Genomic DNA, 22010 nt, shown 5'->3' with positions numbered 1-22010 from the left:
AAATTGTAGTTTATGCATGGACTCATCTTGTGTATAAATGACAAATCCTAATTACCCCCAGAAGTACCTGAAATGAATGAGTGAAATCTTATATGAATGTAAGACGGACTTGGGTCATGTTTACATTCATATTATAGCGCCCTCTCTCATCGCTTCTCTCATCTCATATAGCAGCATATCCTGTATATGATTCAAAGAACGACCCAAGTCCATATGATTCAAAGAACGACCCAAGTCCATATGATTCAAAGAACGACCCAAGTCCATCACACAAAATGGCCTCTCCACAATTAATGTAAATGTTAATTGTCATAATAATATGTGTTCTAATTTGTATACATAATGTTGCCATCCCATCATAGTAAAATATAATTTTTTTTAAAGTTTACTCGAAATGGCCTTCCATGGACTTTGGTCGTTCTTATATTCAGATACTCAATTGTATTCACACATGGGAAAAACATGTGAAAAACATTAGAAACATCAAACTATCTGGTGCAGAAATATTTGTGTGCAAAACAGGAGAGAGAACACTGAATATACAAAATTGTACAATGTACAATAAATTGTCCGTTGAGAATGTAAAGTTAAATTAAAAGGCGTTTCATGTTGCCTCTAAAGCCACCGTTCGAGGCAATTTAAAGCCCAGCCCGATCAGACGCCAAGCGACACTTGCGTACAGTGACAGGGCAGGGCTGTGTATAAAATCTAGTGAATAAAGTTGTTCTCATGCGACGTACTGTCTTTGTCAAAGCAGTAATTGTAGCATGATGGTCAACCCCGGAGCACTCCTTGTACACAGTTCAACGCGTAGCATTGGGGCTGGTCGCAGTTAATTGATGGTGCAATCGACATGTAATTAGATTCTAGATCTAACGTTATTGTCTGGAGTTAGTGGAAAAGTGAGCAAAGAAAATGGGATTCCATCGGGATTCGAATCCCGATGGAATCCCATTTTCTTTGCTCACTTTTCCACTAATAATTTATATTCTTTCTGGTCAGTTTATTCTGTCTTTAATTGTCTGGAGTTCACGGCATTTGACAAATAACTAATGTTAGATTAACCGGGGGCGCTCCTTGTACACAGTTATACTACACTAGCGTTGGGGCTGGTCGCAGTTAACGTTGTTACTATTGTTAATAGATCTAACCGTCGACGGGCGTTGTTACTCTGTAAGTGTAACTCTTAGTGTTAGAACCTAGTCCTACATATCTCGCAGATCTAAATTTTATGTAGAAAAAAACAGCAGGAAAGCCAATTATGCGAATTATAGGCCAATATCCCAACGCGTCAAAGCATTACAACAATTGTTCCTACCTGGAAAAGTAGCATTCAATCAAAAGAAAAAGAAATAGCTGAGTCAGGGAGGTGTTACAGAGATGGAGTGGCGCTCTTCATACTGTATACGCTATAATTTTCGCGTACATAAATTTTCGCGAATTGCCGCTGTCACACATTTTCGCGAGTGGTTAAATTCGCGATTGGGGGACCAGAGAAAATATCAAGTGGCAAAGAAAGTGTGAACTTTCAACTTACTAGCAAATAAGAATGATACTAGTTATACACTGCATGAAAAAGACTTGCAAACTCTGCGAACTAGTAAGTTAGAATTCAATATTTTTGAAGTGGTTAAGTCCATCGCGCTAGATTTCTGACGAGTGCATGGTCCCCTAGATTTCTGACGAGTGGTCCCCTTGCGATAATGGATTTGCTCTCTACAGTATGGGTCATTCCATGGGGTTGGGTCTTCTCTAGATTTTCATGTTGTGTAGGGAATAAAAGTCTTATTCTGAAAAATTTATCAAATAATTGTTCGTGGTTTGCAGTTATTCTTGGAGAGAAATGTGTGAAGAATTATTTGATGAAAAAAAAACAAGCCTGTGTACAAATGTATTTTGTCTATGACTGTTTCACTAATGATGTCCCATGGTTTTTTGTGGTTTATGTTGTGACATAAATCTATGCCATTTTCATGGCAATGTAAAACAGGAATATACAACCTTTCAGCATTATGCCTATCATAATCAAGAGAGGCAAGGTGACTTCTACAAAGACTATAAGGCACATAAACATTTGTAACAAAATAAGAACGCCAGAGCATCTTCAAGCAACCTCATACCTATGTTACAAACGATGTCCATGGCAATTTTTGTTGTAACATAGGTATAGCATGGTTTTACATACACTTCCAATCATAATATGATTAGAAACTTTATTTCTATAATGAGATTTATATTTCAGGAGTATTCTTATCCAAAAATTAGCATCAAAATCCTCCAAATAAACGAGAAAATACGGAACATATCACTGTACTTCAGTGCGATGTCCGGCCTCTTCGTGTAACGTAGGTAAGGAAAGACGCGTCTCCCGATAAAAGGAAGAGCTACTAACTTCAGCAATCGTATTCATGTCACTGGCAGTCCTCCCCCAATGGCAGAAAAACTACTCACAGCCAATATACACCTACCTGGACAGCGCAAGATCTGTTTTTCTGCCGTTGTCCATGTAACATAGGTACAGGAGTTTTAATGTTTCTGATGTCAATTGGTAAGCTTTTACACTATTTTACGAAAATAATAACATTTGTCATATTCTGTAACTCTATTAGAGGAAAAAAACCGACATCTAAACCTCCGAACTGGCCAAAAATACTGTGGACGATGATACTGTAGTCCCACATACTGAGATATTTGTTACAGGTTCATGTTCATAATTTTGATTGCCAAATTTTCCGTCCATGCCGGTCTCTGCAAAAGGAGCATATATTCCTCTCTTAGAAAACCATACAAAAGTATATCAGTGTATCTTCACTGCAATATAAAATTGTTTTACCTCCCGATTATTGTGAATTTTGGACCCTTTTGTCATTAGGTATCTACCAAGGTAGACGTGCTAGAGTTAGTATTAATCACTATATACTAGTTGGAAAACGTAGATGTCCAGACTGCATCTGAACTAGAGAAATAGAGTTTGCCTTATTTTGCTGGTGATATTGAGGGAACTAGGAGCTGTGAAATTCTTTCTCTTTAACAGATTTACTTCGAAAATGTCAATGTTTTCCTTCCAAGATTTCACTGACCTGTTAGATGCTCTGATGAAGTTGTTAACATTTCACAAGGATTCACCATTTCCATTCCATGTTCACCCACTGTGAAGTCTCAAAGCTAAAATGCCAGTGTCCTATTCAGTTTGGGTGGGTAGTGGGTAGGAAAGGCTTCAATAAAATTATGAACCCCACTCAAAATTGGACTATTATTGCTCTACACTATCATTTAAAAAGAGGGCGACAATTTTGATGGGGGATGAATATAAAATAGGGCCTAGTATTATTTTGGGAGTCTATTAAGGACCATAACCGTAAACGTAACCCTGACCCTAGCCCTAACCTTAGCTAGGACACTGGGGGCAGCGATCTGCCCTTCCTACAGTGTAGCTTGCATCTGAAAACAAGTTTTTAGCATAGAGTATGAAAATGATATTTTCCTATTACATCATTTTAAGCATAACCCATTTTTTTTTTCAATTTTGGTGGGAGGTACACATGGAACTCTAGCTAATGGGTATGCCAAGAGGTAGAAATGTAAGCAAAATTGTTAAAATTATTTAATTCCATTCATAAACACACAGATACTGTACATCAACAGGAATATAGTCAACCCCGACAAAATTTTCCTTTTAATTTTTTTATTCTATTTCTCTTTACACCTTTTGTTCAGTTCTTTGATGAATCTGCCATGGCTCCTCCTCTACCACCGCTACGTGTTAAACTACATGAAAGAGTGAAAAGGACACATCCACAGCACTCCACAAACAGAGAGGAAGCTGACAAAGCAACACCCAAGAAGAGCGAATGTAACAAATTAGACAAGAAGAAAACTGCACAGAGGGAAAATGGACAGAAGAAAAACAAAAATCGAGGGCTACATGGACATTGGACAAAAGAGCAGAAATTAATTTCAAACAAAGAACATGGAAAAGACAAGAAGACTTGTCTAATTTCTCTTTATTAGTTTTCTTAGTTAGTTGACAACTAGTTGATGATGTTGTTAATGTATATTAGGTCAAATTGTGTAAAGCTTCACTTTCTTCTTCTTCTTCTGATTACAAAAAGTCTGCCTTCTTTCATATCAGAGTTACAAAGAATTGAAGTCTGTGTAACATAGGTATTGTTCCACAGGTGTGCAGTAGATATAATTCCAAAGAACTGTTACAATAGTGTTATTTGTGGGAACATACATAAAGTCTATATGTGTAGGTTTTAACATCTCACACCACAATAAAGGAAATCAGTTGATATGTCGTAGTGTACCTATGTTACAAAGACATACTGTCCGTGTAACATAGGTAGTACACCGTGGGCGAGGTTGTTGTCTGAAAACCCCTGATTATAACAATAAAATCATGTTTTCACTTGAATACCCATACAAATCACTTGCTTCAATTGTGGTGTTTTTAAGAATATTGTCATTGTGTCACTCTTGATGAAAAAGTTAAACCTTTGATTGAAATTGTTAATGGTTTGTAGAAAAAAACATGTTAATAAAAGTGGCTTGCAGTTGACATCAGAACATACAATCTTACTAATAATGATCTCATGCGCCTGTTAAATAACATGTTGATGTGCTATGGACGAAAAAAACGTGGATGTGTTCATTGTTATCATTTCAGAACACAAAATGATGAAGGATGTCAACAAATGAAGTCCGTGTAACATAGGTATTTTGCCATACCTGTTTACCCATGCTGACTGAAAGTGTGCGAAGTAATAAACAGATTTCTAGTGGAATATGTTGAAGAATGGGAGTAACAAATCAGGGGGAAAAAGGAAATTTCAATTTACCCAACTTGAATTTTCAACTTGTATGTCACAATTTCAGTCCCAACCCCATGGAATTGCCCATCAGTATTCGTAAGTAGACGTGGACGTGCGTAAACAAGCTTAGCCAGTATGGTCTGTTCGGTAAGCCGTGACATGGTATACTAGTACTGAAATGTTCGTATCATCAAGGCAAGGGATTCATTTTGGAAGGTAATATTTTCGCGTGTTGTTAATTTCGCGAATAGCTCCCGACTCGCGAAATTCGCGAAAATAAAACCCCCGCGAAATATATAGCGTATACAGTAATTCATGCAAACACATGTTTGGGTTCAAGGCGTTACAATGGGATGCCTAGCATTCCACTACGCTTTGAAGTCATGCTCGGCACCGCTCTAGTTGCAAGACGAAGTTCGGAGACGAAGAACGCATTTCACCTTTCATTGCTTTATTTCACCATAAAATTTTAAATGAAATATTCGAATTAATTTAGAACAGTTTAGGAAAGAATTCAATATTATAAACGTGTATTTCTAGTTTCTTCGTAATGCGCAAATCGAAATGAAATGAAAATTAGGCCCTCTTATAAACCTGATATTTTTCTATAATGCGCACATTTCCGCATGTTACTGTTAGTTTTTCTATCTTTTATTTATTCTGGGATATTTTGATCTTTCAAATGAAGTAGGCTACTCCGCTAAAGCGTGTTCCAGCGTGCTTTTATTTAAACTATTTGCTGTTAAAATTGTCAGTTTTACACTGCATTTTGATTCGCTGCTCCAATTCAAGGTACACAAATTCATTGTTGTCATCACATTGAAAGAGACAGCGAATTGCAGTTGGGTCAAGTACTAGTATTTCTAGATGTGAGAGCGCTAGTCCCGATTATTGTTGACCGAAAGATCGGTCTGTATCTGTCCGTCGGGGAATGTTCCGCGGAGACTGCGTCTGGCTTCACGGATCCCCTCCGTATACTTAGTATTTTTAATACGGAGGACAGCGTTAATGGCAAAATATAAAAAGAGTCCTCCGGACAGACGGATCTTTCTGTCTACGATTATTGATGCTCTCTTTTGTCAAAGCACATGGGTATACCCGGGTATAAACACCTGTAGTTGAACGCACAACTTCTCGGCGGTGCCGCGCATGACTTCAAAGGAAAGCAGCTAGCAGTAGTTGTCTCTCCTTCTCTGATCTCTGGGACTCTAGCACCTCCCTAGCTAGCTGAGTTGAGCTGTTTGCGACCCACTCTGTGCAGTGGCCCGTGCTGAATCACACGGCGCTCAGCAGCTGCACAGCAGCAGCGCAGCGGTGAAGAGCGCCGGTGGGGTTACCGCTCCTCGATCCCGGCACGATCGCTCTATCCTCCATCCGACTATGTGCAACATCATCAGCAGCAGTTCGTTAGCGATAGTGGTCGCTTGTTCTGGGCAGACAATAGCAACCATAACCATCGGTTAGTTCAGCTAAAACAATAAAATATGCACAATCACAAACTCACCTATTACAAGACATGCATGGGAATTTGCTGGTGGTTTAACTTGACTGATGTGTCTCTGCGCTAATTAACCGTTCAGTTTTCGGTGACCGGTTTTCAATGCAATTGCCAATGTTTGTAGTTTGTTGTGAAATTTAGATGTCGTCCGGCCGTGCCGTTACATGCGTAGTACTCAAAGAGATTATCTCTTTGGTAGTACTATACTTTACGTGTCCGTCGCTCAATTAGTGTAGAAGCGCACGCGCACGCAGGACTTTGGTGTGTCGCTGCCACAGAACTCTTACACATAGAAGAATCACACCCATTCACAACCCGCTGAGCTCGGTGTCGCCACCGCGCACCCCGGATGTGACGCCTCAGTGCACACGCCGCCATGTTGCTTAGCGGTACCTCCGCAGCTCCTCGCGAGTACGGTACGGTCAACTCACTGATCGGACAGTATGACAGCCGCTATAGCCCTTGATATTTACTTGAACTTGTAAACTGTCAAACTGGTACTTCTCAATCCAGCGTTGACCACAGATTCATGTACTCATTTATGTTATGTATTTCACACTCTTCCCTGAAAGTTGTCTGTATTGAAACAGGTGTTTTTTTCCCCTTTCGGATAGATCTATTTGACTTCGGAGACGTGATCTGCTTTGGTATAAAATAATCTAAGACGCGCGCCTGTCCTTGTCTGTGTCCTGCCATTTTTCTGATACCCCTCTCAACCCTATGTCTTGCATTTTTCCCCCTCCAATGATATTGTAAGAAGATGTGTGTTTGTGCTTTTGATTTTTCTCCCATTAAACAGGTCAAATTAAATTTCCGGTCAGTCCAGTTGTAAAAATCAATGATTTGTGGATATGATCATGTAATACATCTTCCCCATCTGACACTCGTTCAAATATATTAGAAATTTGGAAGACAACATCACCTTAATTATCATATTCCTGCTGTTATCATTATCATTAGTAGTGTGTAGTAGTTACCACTATTGCACATATTGGTATAGGAAGCAATATGCCTATATGCAATAGGCATATATACACTGTATATCTGTATACATGAAATAAAACAGAAATCGAGTTCTAGGTAATCATCGGCAATTTATTTCACCACACCAATTTTTGAGCGATTTGCAACAACACTTGAGAAAGAGCGAATCGCTCAAATATTTGTGTGCTGTAAATAAATTGTTGGTGATCAACATGAACTTGGTTTCTGTTTTACTTTCGATATCATGATATTGCTGCACCAACATGTAGACTACCCGGTACTCAATCAATATATATACATGTATATATATTATATATATATATATATATGTATATATAATTATCTATGTATATATATATATATATATATATGACACTATGTATATATATGTATGTATATATATATATATATACATATATATGTATTCACACACTCACACACACACACATTACAAGCATGAACTCCTTTCAAGATTGTCTTCCCACAAAAAAAAACAGGAAGTTAAGTTGGACAGAGTTAATTTTCCTGATTTTTTACAATTTATTTGACATTTATCAAGGTCAAAGTTGATTGCTGAGAATCAACCACAGTACAGTGATATACCATTTGCTTGAAGTACACGTACCATTATCATACCAAATACGGCGGCTATAATCACAGGCAGTACATGCGTCAGGAACATATGCAAATGATAGGCAAGACCACCAGTGTCGCAAATTTGTGACAACTATTGTAATCACAAAATCAAATGCATATACATCTATAATGGACATGCAATAGGGCAACAACATAAAATTCATGAATAATGAACACTGTCTGGCAAGATTATCTAAGGCAATACATCAATATAGTGCACAATTTCACTTGCCCTTGATAGCTTCAAGCGTGATTCAAAAAGAAAATCCTAATGAGTGTAAAAACGCACTATGGTATAGGATGAAAACATATTGTGTTGATCCGCATGCACTATGGCAATATAAATCTACGAATTATGAACACTGAAAAGAACACCAAAGGCATTCCTGGCAACAGTATTAAAGGCAATACATTTGTAAATGTAAGATTTCACTTGTACTTGTTAGCTCAGCATGATTCAAAATTAAATCCTTAGTAATGAGTTTAACAAAAACTATCCCATACACTGTGTAGTATGAAAACATAATTTGGTAACAACATGTAAGCAAAACAAGTATCACAGATATACAACAAATGTTGTATATCACGAAAGCAAATGCCTGTATAATCAACTATCATGCAATATAGCAACAACATAAAATCCATAAACAATGTACACTGTCGGGCAAGAGTATCAAATGCATTCTTGGCATAACAATATCAACTAAAGGCAATACATGAACATCTGTATAATGCAAGATTTCACACGCACCCGTTTGCTTCAAACGAAATTCAAAGTGAAATCTAAAGAGTGTCAAAACATACTACACTGTATCTCAAAGTATGTACATGTAGGCAAAACAAGTGTCACAAATAAGACAACTACATGTATTGTATATCATGAAAGCAAATGCATGTACAATCACTTAGCATACAATATGGCAGCAAAATAAAACTATGAATAATGGACATTGGCAAGAATATTAAAAAAAAATATCAAAGGCAATACTGTATAATCCAAGATTTCACTTGCACTTGTTCGCTTCAAGCACAATTCAAAATGAAATCCTTATGAGTGTGAAAACATACTATGCCGCCTATGGTATAGTACGAAATGTTAACGTGGCAACAATATGTAGGCAAGACAAGTCTCGCAAATACATGTATGACAAATATTGCATATTGCCAAAGCAATGTCCCGGGGTTACTTTAATACTAGAGTACACAGTCAGTCTAGACAATCTAGTATCTAAACGACTGTAGTGTTGTCACTGACACTGACACTGGCCCACCACTGCATGCCACTGGTACTGTGACTCATAACTAGCTAGACAAGAATAAATCTACGTGTAAAGTTTACACCTAAGCTCAAATTTACATAAATTTACACTTTTTTTTTCATGTACAAAGCTGTTTGCCCCAACACACAACGTACAGAGTGTAATATAGCCCCAGGGCCTAAATTAGGCCTACTTGATCTTTTTTATTTTGCATAGTAGTTGGTGGTAAACAGATATGTCGACGGCAAACACAAAATCCAGTGTCTGGGACTACATTTGCTACTGCTCTCACAAGAAAGCCAACATACGACCGATCCGCCTAATTGTAACGTTACTTGGGGAATTAATTTACTTGTTATTCTCATCATGGCTTGGTGTCAAACTTACCTGTTTCCAAATCCTTTTGTCAAGTGATTTGTGCAGTTTACAGCCGCACAATATGGCATTTTAATGCCTCGCTCAGGGTCTGGGAACGTCAGAAAAACACGGTACAACATGCAGTCACTGTATGTGGATAGCGTCTGCTGGGATTTGCACGCAAAAAAAGTTCCGCTAAGCAAAATGGCGGACGTCACGTGACAATGAGTCGAGCGACGGCGACAAAACGGGTGGCGAGTGATTCTTCTATGTGTAAGAGTTCTGTGGTCGCTGCCACAGAGTTCAGTGCCCATGGTTCATATGCGTGCGTATGCGTGCGTAAGTACGTATACTAGTAATTATCATAGAGATGAGAGATGTATACTTATCTCAGTATATATCTCGATAATTATATAGCAGTATACACGTGGAAACGTGGGCAGAAAAAGCTGTATTTTCTTCGTTGGTGTACTACAGGACAGCACGAATCAAGAATGTGCATACAGTTGTATTATACTAGCATGGTGGAGGAGCCCATGGAGGGTGTACCTCCATGGTGCTAACCGTAGAAGGCTCATGGTAGCTACCGAGCCACTCACCACCCCAGCCCAACCAGCAATGGATAAAACTATACGAAATCCAATAGTAAACATACTGACAATATATATATATATATATATATATATATATATATATATATATATATATATATACTAGTATATATATAAAAAGAACCTTATATCCTTCGAAGTACTAGTAACACTTGAACTGAAGACTAGATCGAAATGAAAATAATTATTAAACACACACACACACACACACACACACACTTGCATATAAACGACAGTGGCAAATCGGAAGGGCGCACGCTCCCCTTTATTTTTTTTTAAATCAAAGAAATAAAAAAAACAATCAGAAGAGCGTGTGCGCCCCTTAATGTTTTCTTATTTTGCGCCCCCACCCCTTTGAATTCCTTGATCCGCCCCTGTGATTTTGACTTCATGAAATAGCAGCTTTGATCTACATCCTTAAATGTAAGTTGTTGTTGCTGTTGTTTTAAATCATTAGTTATCATAAACTTATCAAATAGGGAAAATTAGAGAAGATTTGTGGACAGGTTATAAGAAATTTCTTGTGGCAATGCACATCCTTATATCATGTAATTTGCATCATATGATTGTGACCAATATTTATTTTGAGAAAACCATAGTACACCCGTACTTATACCTTGGGTATGATTTTCATGAAATGGCTCTACCATAATTATATAGCAGTATACACATGGAAACGTGGGCAGAAAAAGCTGTATTTTCTTCGTTGGTGTACTACAGGACAGCACGAATCAAGAAGGTACATGTAGGTACAAGAAGGTACAAGAAGGTGCATGGAGGATGTACCTCCATGGTGCTAACCGTAGAAGGCTCATAGTCTACCGAGCCACTCACCACCCCAGCCCAACCAGCAATGGATAAAACTATACGAAATCCAATAGTAAACATACTGACAATATATATATATATATATATATATATATATATATATATATATATATATATACTAGTATATATATATATATATATGTATATATATATATATACTAGTATATATATAAAAAGAACCTTATATCCTTTGAAGTACTAGTAAGTAGTAACACTTCTGAAGACTAGATTGAAATTAAGATAATTATTAAACACACACACACACACACTTGCATATGACAGTGGCAAATCGGAAGGGCGCACGCCCCCCTTTATTTTTTTCTTTAAATCAAAGAAGAAAAAAAATCAGAGGAGCGTGTGCGCCCCTTAATGTTTTCTTATTTTGTGCCCCCACCCCTTTCTGGAATTCCTTGATCCGCCCCTGTGATTCTGACTTCATGAATTACCAGCTTTGATCTACATCCTTAAATGTAAGTTGTTGTTGCTGTTGTTTTAAATCATTAGTTATCATAAACATATATACCTTGGGTATGATTTTCATGAAATGCTCTACCATACTGTCAATAGCTTTATAGCTTTCACTCTATTATTTTGTCAACTGCAGCAAAGAGTGGCAAGATATTAAGCCCTTTATATTTCTTGGGTTAATATTTCATGTTCAACTTGGCTCGTTGAACGACAACAGATAAACATTTTACTCATGGGAATAAATCTCTACATAGCCATCTATAGCATTAGATAGTCCTGAAAATTACCCCAAGTCCTCTCAGTGGATATGACTGGTCCATGGAACAATGTGACTCTTTTCATTATTTGATTGTGTGTAAAATCTTTTATAGAGAGATCCCTGTCTGTCCAGTGATGGGAATGAGGATCAAAATAAAATTCCAAATTTTTGTTCTTCCAAAATCCATGACTACGTTAAAAGAACCTTATCCTTGCTCGAAAAAAAAAAATGGATATACACTTTAATCATGAACATTCCTCTTCACATATTCAACAGCAGTTGCTTTATATACTTTTAAAGAAACCTGCATCCCCTTGGACTTACGGTAATAGATGCACATCTATCCAGTTATAAACAAACATGTGTTAACATTGCTTCAAATTCTGTTGGCATGACCATGCAGTTATACAAACAGAGGCAAATTGATGTCAATTTACAGTCTCATAGACATTACATGAGCTTTTCCCCTGCCAGATTTGCAATGCCACTCCTAATCTCAAGTACATTCATACCAATTAATCTAAAAGATTGTAGACTTTGGGAGTTGGTCACAATGTGTTTTGTTACTGCTTCAAGGCATATAGATCAGTAAATGGTTTAAGAAGCATCGACCTGGAGATTTGGGGTTGTATGTAAAATGGACACTGGAGGTAAGCAATATATTTCTGTCTTTTCATCCAAGTTTATGCTTAGGCCCGAGAAACAGCAGCACATACAAATGAACAGTAATACTATCTATATCAACATCATCAGTGCTATCATTGTGTCATTGCTACCATACTTGTCATCTTAATCATGTTAATGATTACAGGTGATTTTCAGCAACTATTAGTATAGTGGTGTGAATACTATCATAGCATACTTTATATTACATTTACTTGGGATTTTAATAATACCAATTACTATGCATCTCTACAGGTAGCAAGCACAATATCTTAAAAAGTGGAAGTGCTCCTCTCTCACACTTTCCCTCTTCCTTCTCTACCACTCTCATTTCTTACTTCACTCCTACAAACACATATGCACTGTCTCTCTCTTCTTGTCCAAATATTCTATTCCAAAACTGTTTTTTTTTAAATGTTTGTCTACTCAGAGAGATAGTAAGTGCAATACTGACACAACAGCAGTACATTTCATAACATATAACTTTAATTTCACAGACCACCGACAGTTAAAAAACATTGACAGTAGTTTGCCTATTTACATATATGTTACACTGTATACAACACAAACTTCTTGAAACATATCAACATACAGAATGTATACCATCATTTGTACTACAATTGATACGTTGAATTTTAAGCCTTTTTATGTCTTAAATAAAGATTTTAATCTCATATAGATGGCTGTGAAAATGGATTGATAGTTTTAATCCTTTTCTCTTTGGGGATGGGGGAGGAGAAGGCAAAAGTAGCAAAGCATTACATAATTATGATGAAGATATAATATGACTGAAATCTCTTTTCAAATACTCTATGTGACCCGCTACAACAAAATGATCCTAAAGTCGGGCGAGGTTGATTATTTGAAAATTGAATGATATAATCCCCTAATCTTTCTGCTTTAAATTGATATATAACACATTTTATAAAAATAATCGGCTGCGGAGATATCGATGTTTAAAAGAGAGGAAAAGCACTGTTTCAAGAAAAGCGCCCTAAAAGTCTTCCTTTCGATGCAAACACGATCAAGGGACACGCAAGTCAGTTTTCACCTCTGGACAATAGAAGGTAAGCCCTAGCAACCCCCGAAGAGTTCATTCAAGCACATCATCGTCGGCGGTCTCCTCACCAACCAATCAGTGACCAGGATGTGAGAAGCGGCTGAGCATAGCGCACCCCGCCCGCACGTGCACCAGTTGACTGGGCAGTGTACGAGCTTCACGCTTCGGTTAGCAGCAAGCAGCAAACTGACCAATGAGATCACTCTGGCCTTTGTTAGGGGCAGAACCTATCTGTGGCGCTCAATCCATATTTTCGAACCAGTTTCTGCTTCGTTGAAATGCCAAAAAACATGGCTCAGAAAAACGCAATTTTTTTATCTTTCCTTTGATCATTTTGCTTCAAAATTTCGACAGATGATAGAAGACATGTTAGACTCCAATAATATATCAAAATCAGAAAATCGTAAGTTTTGACCAATTTTAATGCTCAGACTTCAAACTCGATTTTCACGGCTTCGACAGTGTGCGACTTTAGGACCTTTTTGTTGAAGCGGGTCACCTATAGTGTTTGACTGAGGGATTGTAATCCATACATCTTCAGTTCAAAAAAGTCCTTATGCTTTGTTTTTAATACATTGGAGTGTAAGACTTGATTCTTTCATAACTAATGAGGTCATATAGGAGCATATAAGAGTGTAAACAGATTTTCATAGCATATTCCTTTTCCTTCAGTGATTGCTGTGACACTGCACAAGTCAGTCATTTTGTGATACTGGAGTTATATTCTATGAAGAAGATCTCATGTTGAAACCAGAACTGTATACAACACATTGTTTTTATTTCAGTGTGAGTCTATTATACTGTATGTGCCCTTTGATAATGGACTTTTTGAACACTTGAAAGGAAAAATTGTCAACATGTCAGTCACCAAGTCTGCAAACCTGTAAAGCAGGTAGAGATAACAGTACCAGTTCTTCATCATTCACAATTTATGGGCGAGTTTGATTTTTTTATTTCCTTGAAATAGCAGTGTCATTATCTAATGAAACAAGAGATGACACACAAGAGAGAAGGATTATCTTCTATGGGTCATCACAAAGGAACTTTACATTAGCACTCTATAAGAGTATGTCATATATTTCACTGTAGATGCTATGACTGTTGTTTCTACAGACAATGACAATTTTTCATGTGATAATTTAACATCAAATCTCGACTCAAGCAATGTGAAAGCTTGCAAGCATTGGTGACTATTACAAGTATTTGTCAACACATTTTTAAAAGAACAGGTACAACTGCTTTCTTTTTAAGTGTATTTCGGTGTCAAAGAGGGATTATGCCTCAACAATGATCTGATGGCGAGTTAGCATGTGATCTTTGAATCAGAGTTCAATCTATAATAAGGCATCCTTGATGAGCTGCTTCTTGTCTGGAGTCAGTTGCCGGGGAAACTCGATGTCGAAGGCAATGACGAGGTTGCCCTTCTGCTCTGGATTCTTTGAGATAGGCATACCTTCTCCTGGAACAACTTTCCTGTAGCCAGGACTGTATGGAGGAGAACAATAAAAGACATGTCATATTCAATACATTAGTTTCTATGGCATTCAAAAAGGAATTTATCCTGCATTGTCCATAAGAATGAAAAAGAAGATCTTTCTAGTGTCTGGTGTCTAAGAAAACTGTTTTTGAGACACTTGTGATGCACCTTGCTCAAAGGATTACTACCATTAAAGTGGTTATTGTGCTCTTAGCATTTCGTCCGCGTTATGCCAAAAGGCCCTTAACACCATAGACTTTGTATACTATTAGTGCCCTTTTGGCATAAGGCCGACGATTTATTTAATTTCACTCAATATTTCATTTTTTCTGAACCTTTTGTTTCATTGCATACATGTAAGACAAGCATTTACAATGTACCTCTAAAATTCTAATAAAAAACTGGCGTATTTTATGCAATACTTCTCCCTGTTTTGCTACAACGATTGATTCTAAAACTCGGTGACAGGCACAAAGCATGTACCTGATGATGTCATTGATGGGTATATTCAGCAACCTTCCATCCAGTGTAGGCACCTCTACACTGCAGCCTGTCAGAGCCTTGCCAAGGAGAACACGCGACACAAACACAAGGTCATCGCCCTCACGACGAAAACGTGGATGAGGCTTGTCCCGCACCACAAAGATGATGTCAGCTGGAACGATATTGGGACCTTGGTCTGCCTCTTTGGGGAATGTGATACGGGTGCCTTCTCTCCATCCTTTGTGGACAGTGATGGTCAGAATTTTGTCCCTGGTGCTGGAAGTATGACCATCTTCATTCATTACCTGGAATTAAACAGGTATCATTGCCCAAAGTACACAGAAAATAAACTTTCACTAACAAACACAGAAACATGCATTACTTTTGTTACGAGATGTATTCAACACTTTGACATTGGCTCATCAATATGCAATATGCAAGCAACTTATGAACATTGTTTGCTACTGGGAAAACTTGTACAGTATTCATCGCATAATCGGGCATCTGATAATCGGGAACCTCGCTTAAATGACATACGCTTCCCAGAAACATTTCCAATGCACGTTGTTTTCACTGGATAATCGGGCGGGGACCTCTGATAAACGGGCCAATTTTTCTTCAAGCGATCTTTGATTTTGTTGATCATGCATTTAAAAAACATGCCTCGCTCACACAACTCAGGCTGTGTACGTTGTTTAATCTCAGTCATACACTTTGAGGGCAAAGTCCAAATTCCTCGTCTCTGAGTGTTTCAACTTTCAATACACTGTGATCTGTGCGTACGTCACAATCTTCCTCAGTTGTGAATGAGCTAGAGGGTCGCGCCGAGGGGTAGCGTGGTAGTGTATTCATGCACATGTACAGTACGTCAGTATGCATGTGTGTGTGTGTGTGTGTGTGTGTGTGTGTGTGTGTGTGCACTACATGTATGCCGTTAGTGTACGGTGAATGCTCATCGCGAAATCGGGCACCTCGCTTAAAGGGGCCGTGTTTGCTACTCCCAACCTGTCCCGATTATGCGATGAATACTGTACTATGATTGACACTAGTGAGGACCCATTATTTCTTGTAAGTTACAATGTACTTAATGGAGAAAAGGACAGACCAGTACATTGTGCATCTTGTCACAATATGGTGTAATATCCGTACAGGTGTAAAAACATCATTGATGTACTACATTATGGAATGATGTACACTGTGGCAATCTAATAATATGGAGTTACAACGTATGTTTGCCTATCATTCATTTATCAAGGCCCTTAAAAAACCCTTTTAAAATCTTAAAAACTATACTAAACTTTTTTACATTATTTGATACTGTTCAATATCAGACAGTGGTGAAGGCATAAGTTCAATTCAGCTTTGGAATAAATCATCCAGTAGTCATTAGACAGGCTTTGATTCATAAGCACACTGAGATACTAACTCTCCTTGAGATCTTCATCTTCTTGGTACATCCATGGAAGATCTCTTCGAGTGACAGGACAAGGTCCCGCTCTATGGGTGGATCCTGCTTCTTCCTGCCACGTCCAAGCAGCCCACCAAAGCCCATACTTAGGTCACCATCTATGCCATCTGTGAATTCTGCAAGAAACAGATAACAATGCCATTCAGTACTGTCAATAAAAAACAGCATGTCCTACAATGGTCTCAGATCAACAAAAAAATGAGCTGAATGTCCATGACACGAATCCTTCTCACTTTTTCCACTGTGTATCATGCTTCTGGGTATCTGTTTTATTCATATGTCACAAACTCTATAGATACCCACAATGATTCTCACATGCACTATGTAAAAAAAGTACTACCACTAATGCATGTTCATTTTCCTATGTTGTGTAATGGAACCTGGGCAACAATGCTTTTAATGCATTTAGATTAAATTTGTCAGTGCATTCTTGCATAGGATATTTTGTAGATACAATATAAAAATACAGAAATATCAAAGAACATTTACAGGAATAAGTGCCTTCTTTGATTATCAATAGTCATACACTCAAATGTTATGATTATGCTTAATGCACACAGAAACACTTAAAAAAAAATGTGGGTTGCTGAATTAACAAATTATCCTTCAACTTGCAAGATCATCAAGACACTGTTTCATTCTTCCTATGAGTTTATCACAGTTACAGTATAATTCATCATGCCCCAGATGACACCAGTATAAAGCACAATATAAATGCAATTATTATTATTATAATGTATTATTATTATTATCATGATTATTATTACAACTATCATTATTGTTATTATCATTATTATTATTATTATTATTATTATTATTATTATTATTATTATTATTATTATTATTATTATCAATATCATTATTATTATTATCATCATTATTATCATCATTATTATTATTATCATTACATGTATCATTAATATAACAAATAGTTACTGATTATATCACTTCAGTATGACGAGCTAATGGGATAATTACCACTAAACGGATTGTTGCCACCAAAGAATTCTCTAAAGACTTTGTGGGCATCGCCATGAAATGTATAGCCTTGTGTCCAGGCTCCGCTGTCCTCTGTACCAGCAGGGACACCATTCTTGAGCCCCTCCTCACCAAACTGGTCATACACTGCTTTTTTCTTGGCTGCATGGAAACAACAAAACAATAAAAAGATATAAACATTTCTCCATACATTAACAAGTCCCCAACCAATACATTCCTTTAAGTGATGCACTACACAAAAATGAACCATTCATTATCACACAATTGTAGCCATAATCTTACATTTGAACATTTGTGGATGATATATTTGATTGTACTCTGTACAATGTGTACCACCAACTCTTGGTTAAACAGCATTCAAACATGACCTCCATTCATTTTTTTTTTTTTATCGTTCATACAGTGTATGTATTACCTTGTAGTTTCATTAAAAGAAGGCTACTGAGTTGAAAATAATCATTACACATTATCTAGCTGCATGAACAAGTACATGTACTACTCTTTAACTTCACTACTTACGGTCACTCAGGACATCATAGGCTTCTGACACCTGTCTGAATTTCTCTGGCGCGATTATTTCTTCATTTTTGTCTGGGTGGTATTTCAGGGCTAGCTTCCTATATCTGTAGACCAGGGGGGGGGGGGGGGGGGAGGGAGAAGGACAAAACGTATGTTGAAGAGAGTATGTTGAACAGAAGGTGCATACAAACAATTCTTATTTTTCTTGTTGCTGATAAAATTAACTGTTTCCTGGACCTGGTAATGGTGAAGGCACAGATAAACAAAATAGGAAAAGGAAATGCACTCTGAAGTGTTGATGAAAAACAAGTGCAGAAAAGGGAGAGCCTACAAATGTTTACTCTGGAAGAAAACAGCTGTTAAAATAAAATAAAAAATCTGTTAACATAAATTTTGGTATAAATATTCTTTTTCAACCAGAAATAAGACAAATTCAAACAGAAAAGATGACAATGAAACATATCCAGAACCTACAACAAAGAATTACTTTTCAATATATAGACAAGTGGTCTAATTCTAAACTCCTGATGCACATGATTTATTCTATGACTGATAAAAGAGATAGATAGTATGAGACTACGTTCTGTACAAGCTGACAAGGATAACGATACAGTGCACTCCCGTTATAACGAAATTTCGTTATAACCGAACAAATACAATATATAACGAAAACAAGGAAACCACGTATATATATCATATTCTGTTTGCATAACACTCATCATACACTGGAAAGCTATGTGAAATGTGATGGGATAACTGTATTTCAATAATAAACGCAAGTTCCCCTCAGAAACTATGCGTGACACAAGGAGCGAACACACAGTGGTGTCAAGCGTTCACCCATGCAGAGACGCTATCAGAAATGCTTGTTCCGCTACGTATTTTCGAAAGGAATTCATTATAACGGAGCACATTTCTTTTGTTTTTCTTTGTCTGTGGCACTCGGAAAACACTTCGTTATAACGGAAATTTCGCTATAACCGTGTTCCTTATAAGCGAATTTTGTACCATAGACTTTAATGGCGATAATTTTGGAACCAGAAGATTTACTTCGTTATAACGAAATTTTGTTATAACCGTGTTCGTTGTAACGGGAGTGCACTGTAGTATTGTGAGTATTGAATGTATCCCACTGGTTTTCCTCTAAAAGTGAAATTATTTTGATCTTGCAGCATGTACTGTATACGCCATATATTTTGCGAGTCTAAATTTTCGTGAATTGGGAATTCCCGATGATTTCGCGAGTGGTTAAATTCACGATCGTGGAGTCCTGTACTGAATGAAGAAATGTACACGTGTACATCATATTCACATCGGGATCAGTGTCAATATTTTCAGGTGTCTTTAATTTCGCGAAAAGCACCTGGCTCGCGAAATTCATGAAAATAAAAACCTCATGAAATATTCGGCGTGCCGTAGTTATGGGTAAATTCGGCCCCCAGCGCGCGCATTACAAGTAGTTGTACTGCGCATGGTGGAGGCCGACTTTACCCGCTAGGCCGAGTTTACCCATAACTACGGTATACAGTAAGTGTCAAAATCTACCCAACAACTAGCAACTTGGCAACTAGAAAAAATATTGCAGAATTGTACACGTTTGGTTTACCCCTATGCATGCAGTTGATGAGCCATACAGCATGTCATTTGTTACGCGTAGGGTAGATGCCCCACCACCTGTCCCTGCCTGTCTGCAACTCTGATTTCAAATTGAACAACAATGGATCTTTTTTCACTTTTTGGAAAGCACTTAGATCTAGGCACTTGAAAATGACTTTCGTGTCAGCTCAACCTCCTATTTATTATTACTATTATTATCTCATTTCTTTTTCTTTTTTTTTTTGACTTCGTTTCGTGACCCTTGCCTTGGCTGGTAACTGGTTTTGGTATACTTGGGTGACCCGCACCTCGCCATAGTTAATGTTTATGCATAGACTCTATATTTGAATCACATTTCGTCACTGAAATTCTATGAAATCACATTTACCTACTGGAAAAATGCTGAAGATTCCAATGGAACCATAAGTTTACTGTTCGATACCGGAAATTTGCAGCTATCGTCCTCAAACGCGAATGATGCGAAAAAGTTGTGCGCTAAGGAAGGGGCCCGCAACTCGCCACCCGCGCTCCCACAGACAAAGCACGTAAAAGGCGTGTGCGGGTGATCATGATGCTCCCACAGACAAGCACGTAAAAGACGCATGCGGGTGACCGTGATGATACGGCAAAATCGTGAAATAGGCCCCACCGCAGTGCACGTGCACCCGTGCGTTAGCAAGCAAGGGTTGGTCCTAGGGTTAGGGTTAGGCCTTAGGGTTAGGGTTAGGATTTAGGGTTATAGGTCAAGTGTAGGTAGGGTTGTATTTATGGTTAGATTGGCCGTTAAATTAGTCGAGGGACATTAGGGAGTCCTTCCGAGAAGAAAGAGAGGACGAAAGATGCTATGCTGTGGAAAACGGCCCCACCGCTGTATCAATTTTGCATAAACGCCGTTTGGTGGGGCCGCATTCACGAATATTATACTGTGGAAGGAAGCCCCACCGCTGTGCTTACCTACCGATGAACGCCACACGGTGGGGCTGAATTCACGAGTATAAATAGGCGAGCCGCCGTAGTACGGACACGCAGTGGTGGGCCTATTTCACGAGTATGCCGATGATACTTATTATAACACGTATTCCTAATATAAATTTCAAATTTTCAAAACTGCTCTTTTTTCACCACACTTTTGCTTGTTTGTGGTAACCCTGCAAAGTTTCAAGTTTTTCAAGGGATAGAACTAGAACCTCTACTGAACACAGTCCCGGGCATAATTTTGTGTTCAGTGCGCGTGACGGTATTCGGCTCCCTGGCGAGGTGCGGGCACCTCACTATAGTCCATACCTTGGCTATCTAGCTGCAATCCACGTTCGGTCTGGCACATATGATGGGGGGGGGGGGGTGTTTCTGGACACAAGTTTGCGCGTGAAAACTTACCTATTTTACATAGAATATGCACCCTTTACCTCATATACTAGACAACATACTCTGAAAACGGCGTGAGAATTAACCTGCTAAATCGTTGGATTTCCCCTTCAAAGTGACTCCATGTACGCGTCCGGTCCCAAAACGCTTGATCAACTCATCCCCATAATTCAGGCAGCATTGCTCCCTCTGTTACGGTGTCTCAACAGCGCGCCGCAACCGTGACCAAGGCACTCTAACTGCTAGTAACCACCTAACAAGAGTGAACACAAAATCTAACGATTGTAAGTCAACTTACGCTTTTTTGATATCTGCGTCAATTGCTGAACGTGTCAGACTGAGGATTTCGTAATAATCTATTCCCATTTTCCTGATGTTTCTCGCCTGGATTCTGCTTTGAGTAATAACTCGTCGATTCGTTATCCCCTTTGGAGCGTGCAACAGGACGATTTTCGATGCCCGTTGTTTATAGTCTCGAGCTCGTTGCTGAGCTACGCGAACCTCCGGTGACCTTTCATTGACGCCCTATCTCCGTTTCCTACCATATGTCAGTCATTCTCGTACACTACTAGTACTAGTACCCTCGATTGCGGTCCACTGCGTAGTTTGCAAAGGCAATCACTTTGGCAAGCGGAAAAAAAAAAAAAAAACAACGCTTGGAGATCG

At 38.2% G+C, this 22010-nt stretch overlaps 2 protein-coding genes across 2 annotated transcripts in view; both read right to left on the bottom strand.

Annotated features, from left to right (window-relative positions):
* Window positions 1-6421, bottom strand: part of LOC139739131 (probable E3 ubiquitin-protein ligase HERC4) — a 45493-nt gene extending 39072 nt beyond the window's left edge. Inside the window, exon 1 of the mRNA XM_071649749.1 lies at window positions 6319-6421. Within this exon, the coding sequence (XP_071505850.1) occupies window positions 6319-6332 (14 nt within the window). The 5' untranslated portion in view covers window positions 6333-6421. The remainder of the gene's footprint in view (window positions 1-6318) is intronic.
* Window positions 6422-14582: 8161 nt separating this feature from the next.
* LOC139739130 (dnaJ homolog subfamily B member 13-like) lies at window positions 14583-21710 on the bottom strand. Its single transcript, XM_071649748.1, has 6 exons — window positions 21643-21710; window positions 18384-18487; window positions 17844-18005; window positions 16824-16981; window positions 15398-15702; window positions 14583-14922 (listed from the first exon to the last, which is right to left on the bottom strand). The coding sequence occupies exons 1-6, from the start codon at window positions 21708-21710 to the stop codon at window positions 14772-14774; spliced, it is 948 nt and encodes a 315-aa protein (XP_071505849.1). The 3' UTR covers window positions 14583-14771.
* Between the last annotated feature and the right edge of the window lie 300 nt (window positions 21711-22010).

This window comes from Diadema antillarum, unplaced genomic scaffold, assembly GCF_040938485.1.
Source record: "Diadema antillarum isolate AM-2024a unplaced genomic scaffold, OU_Dant_1.0 seq00000783_RagTag, whole genome shotgun sequence".
Taxonomy (NCBI): domain Eukaryota; kingdom Metazoa; phylum Echinodermata; class Echinoidea; order Diadematoida; family Diadematidae; genus Diadema; species Diadema antillarum.
This window is presented reverse-complemented; position numbering and strand designations above follow the sequence as displayed.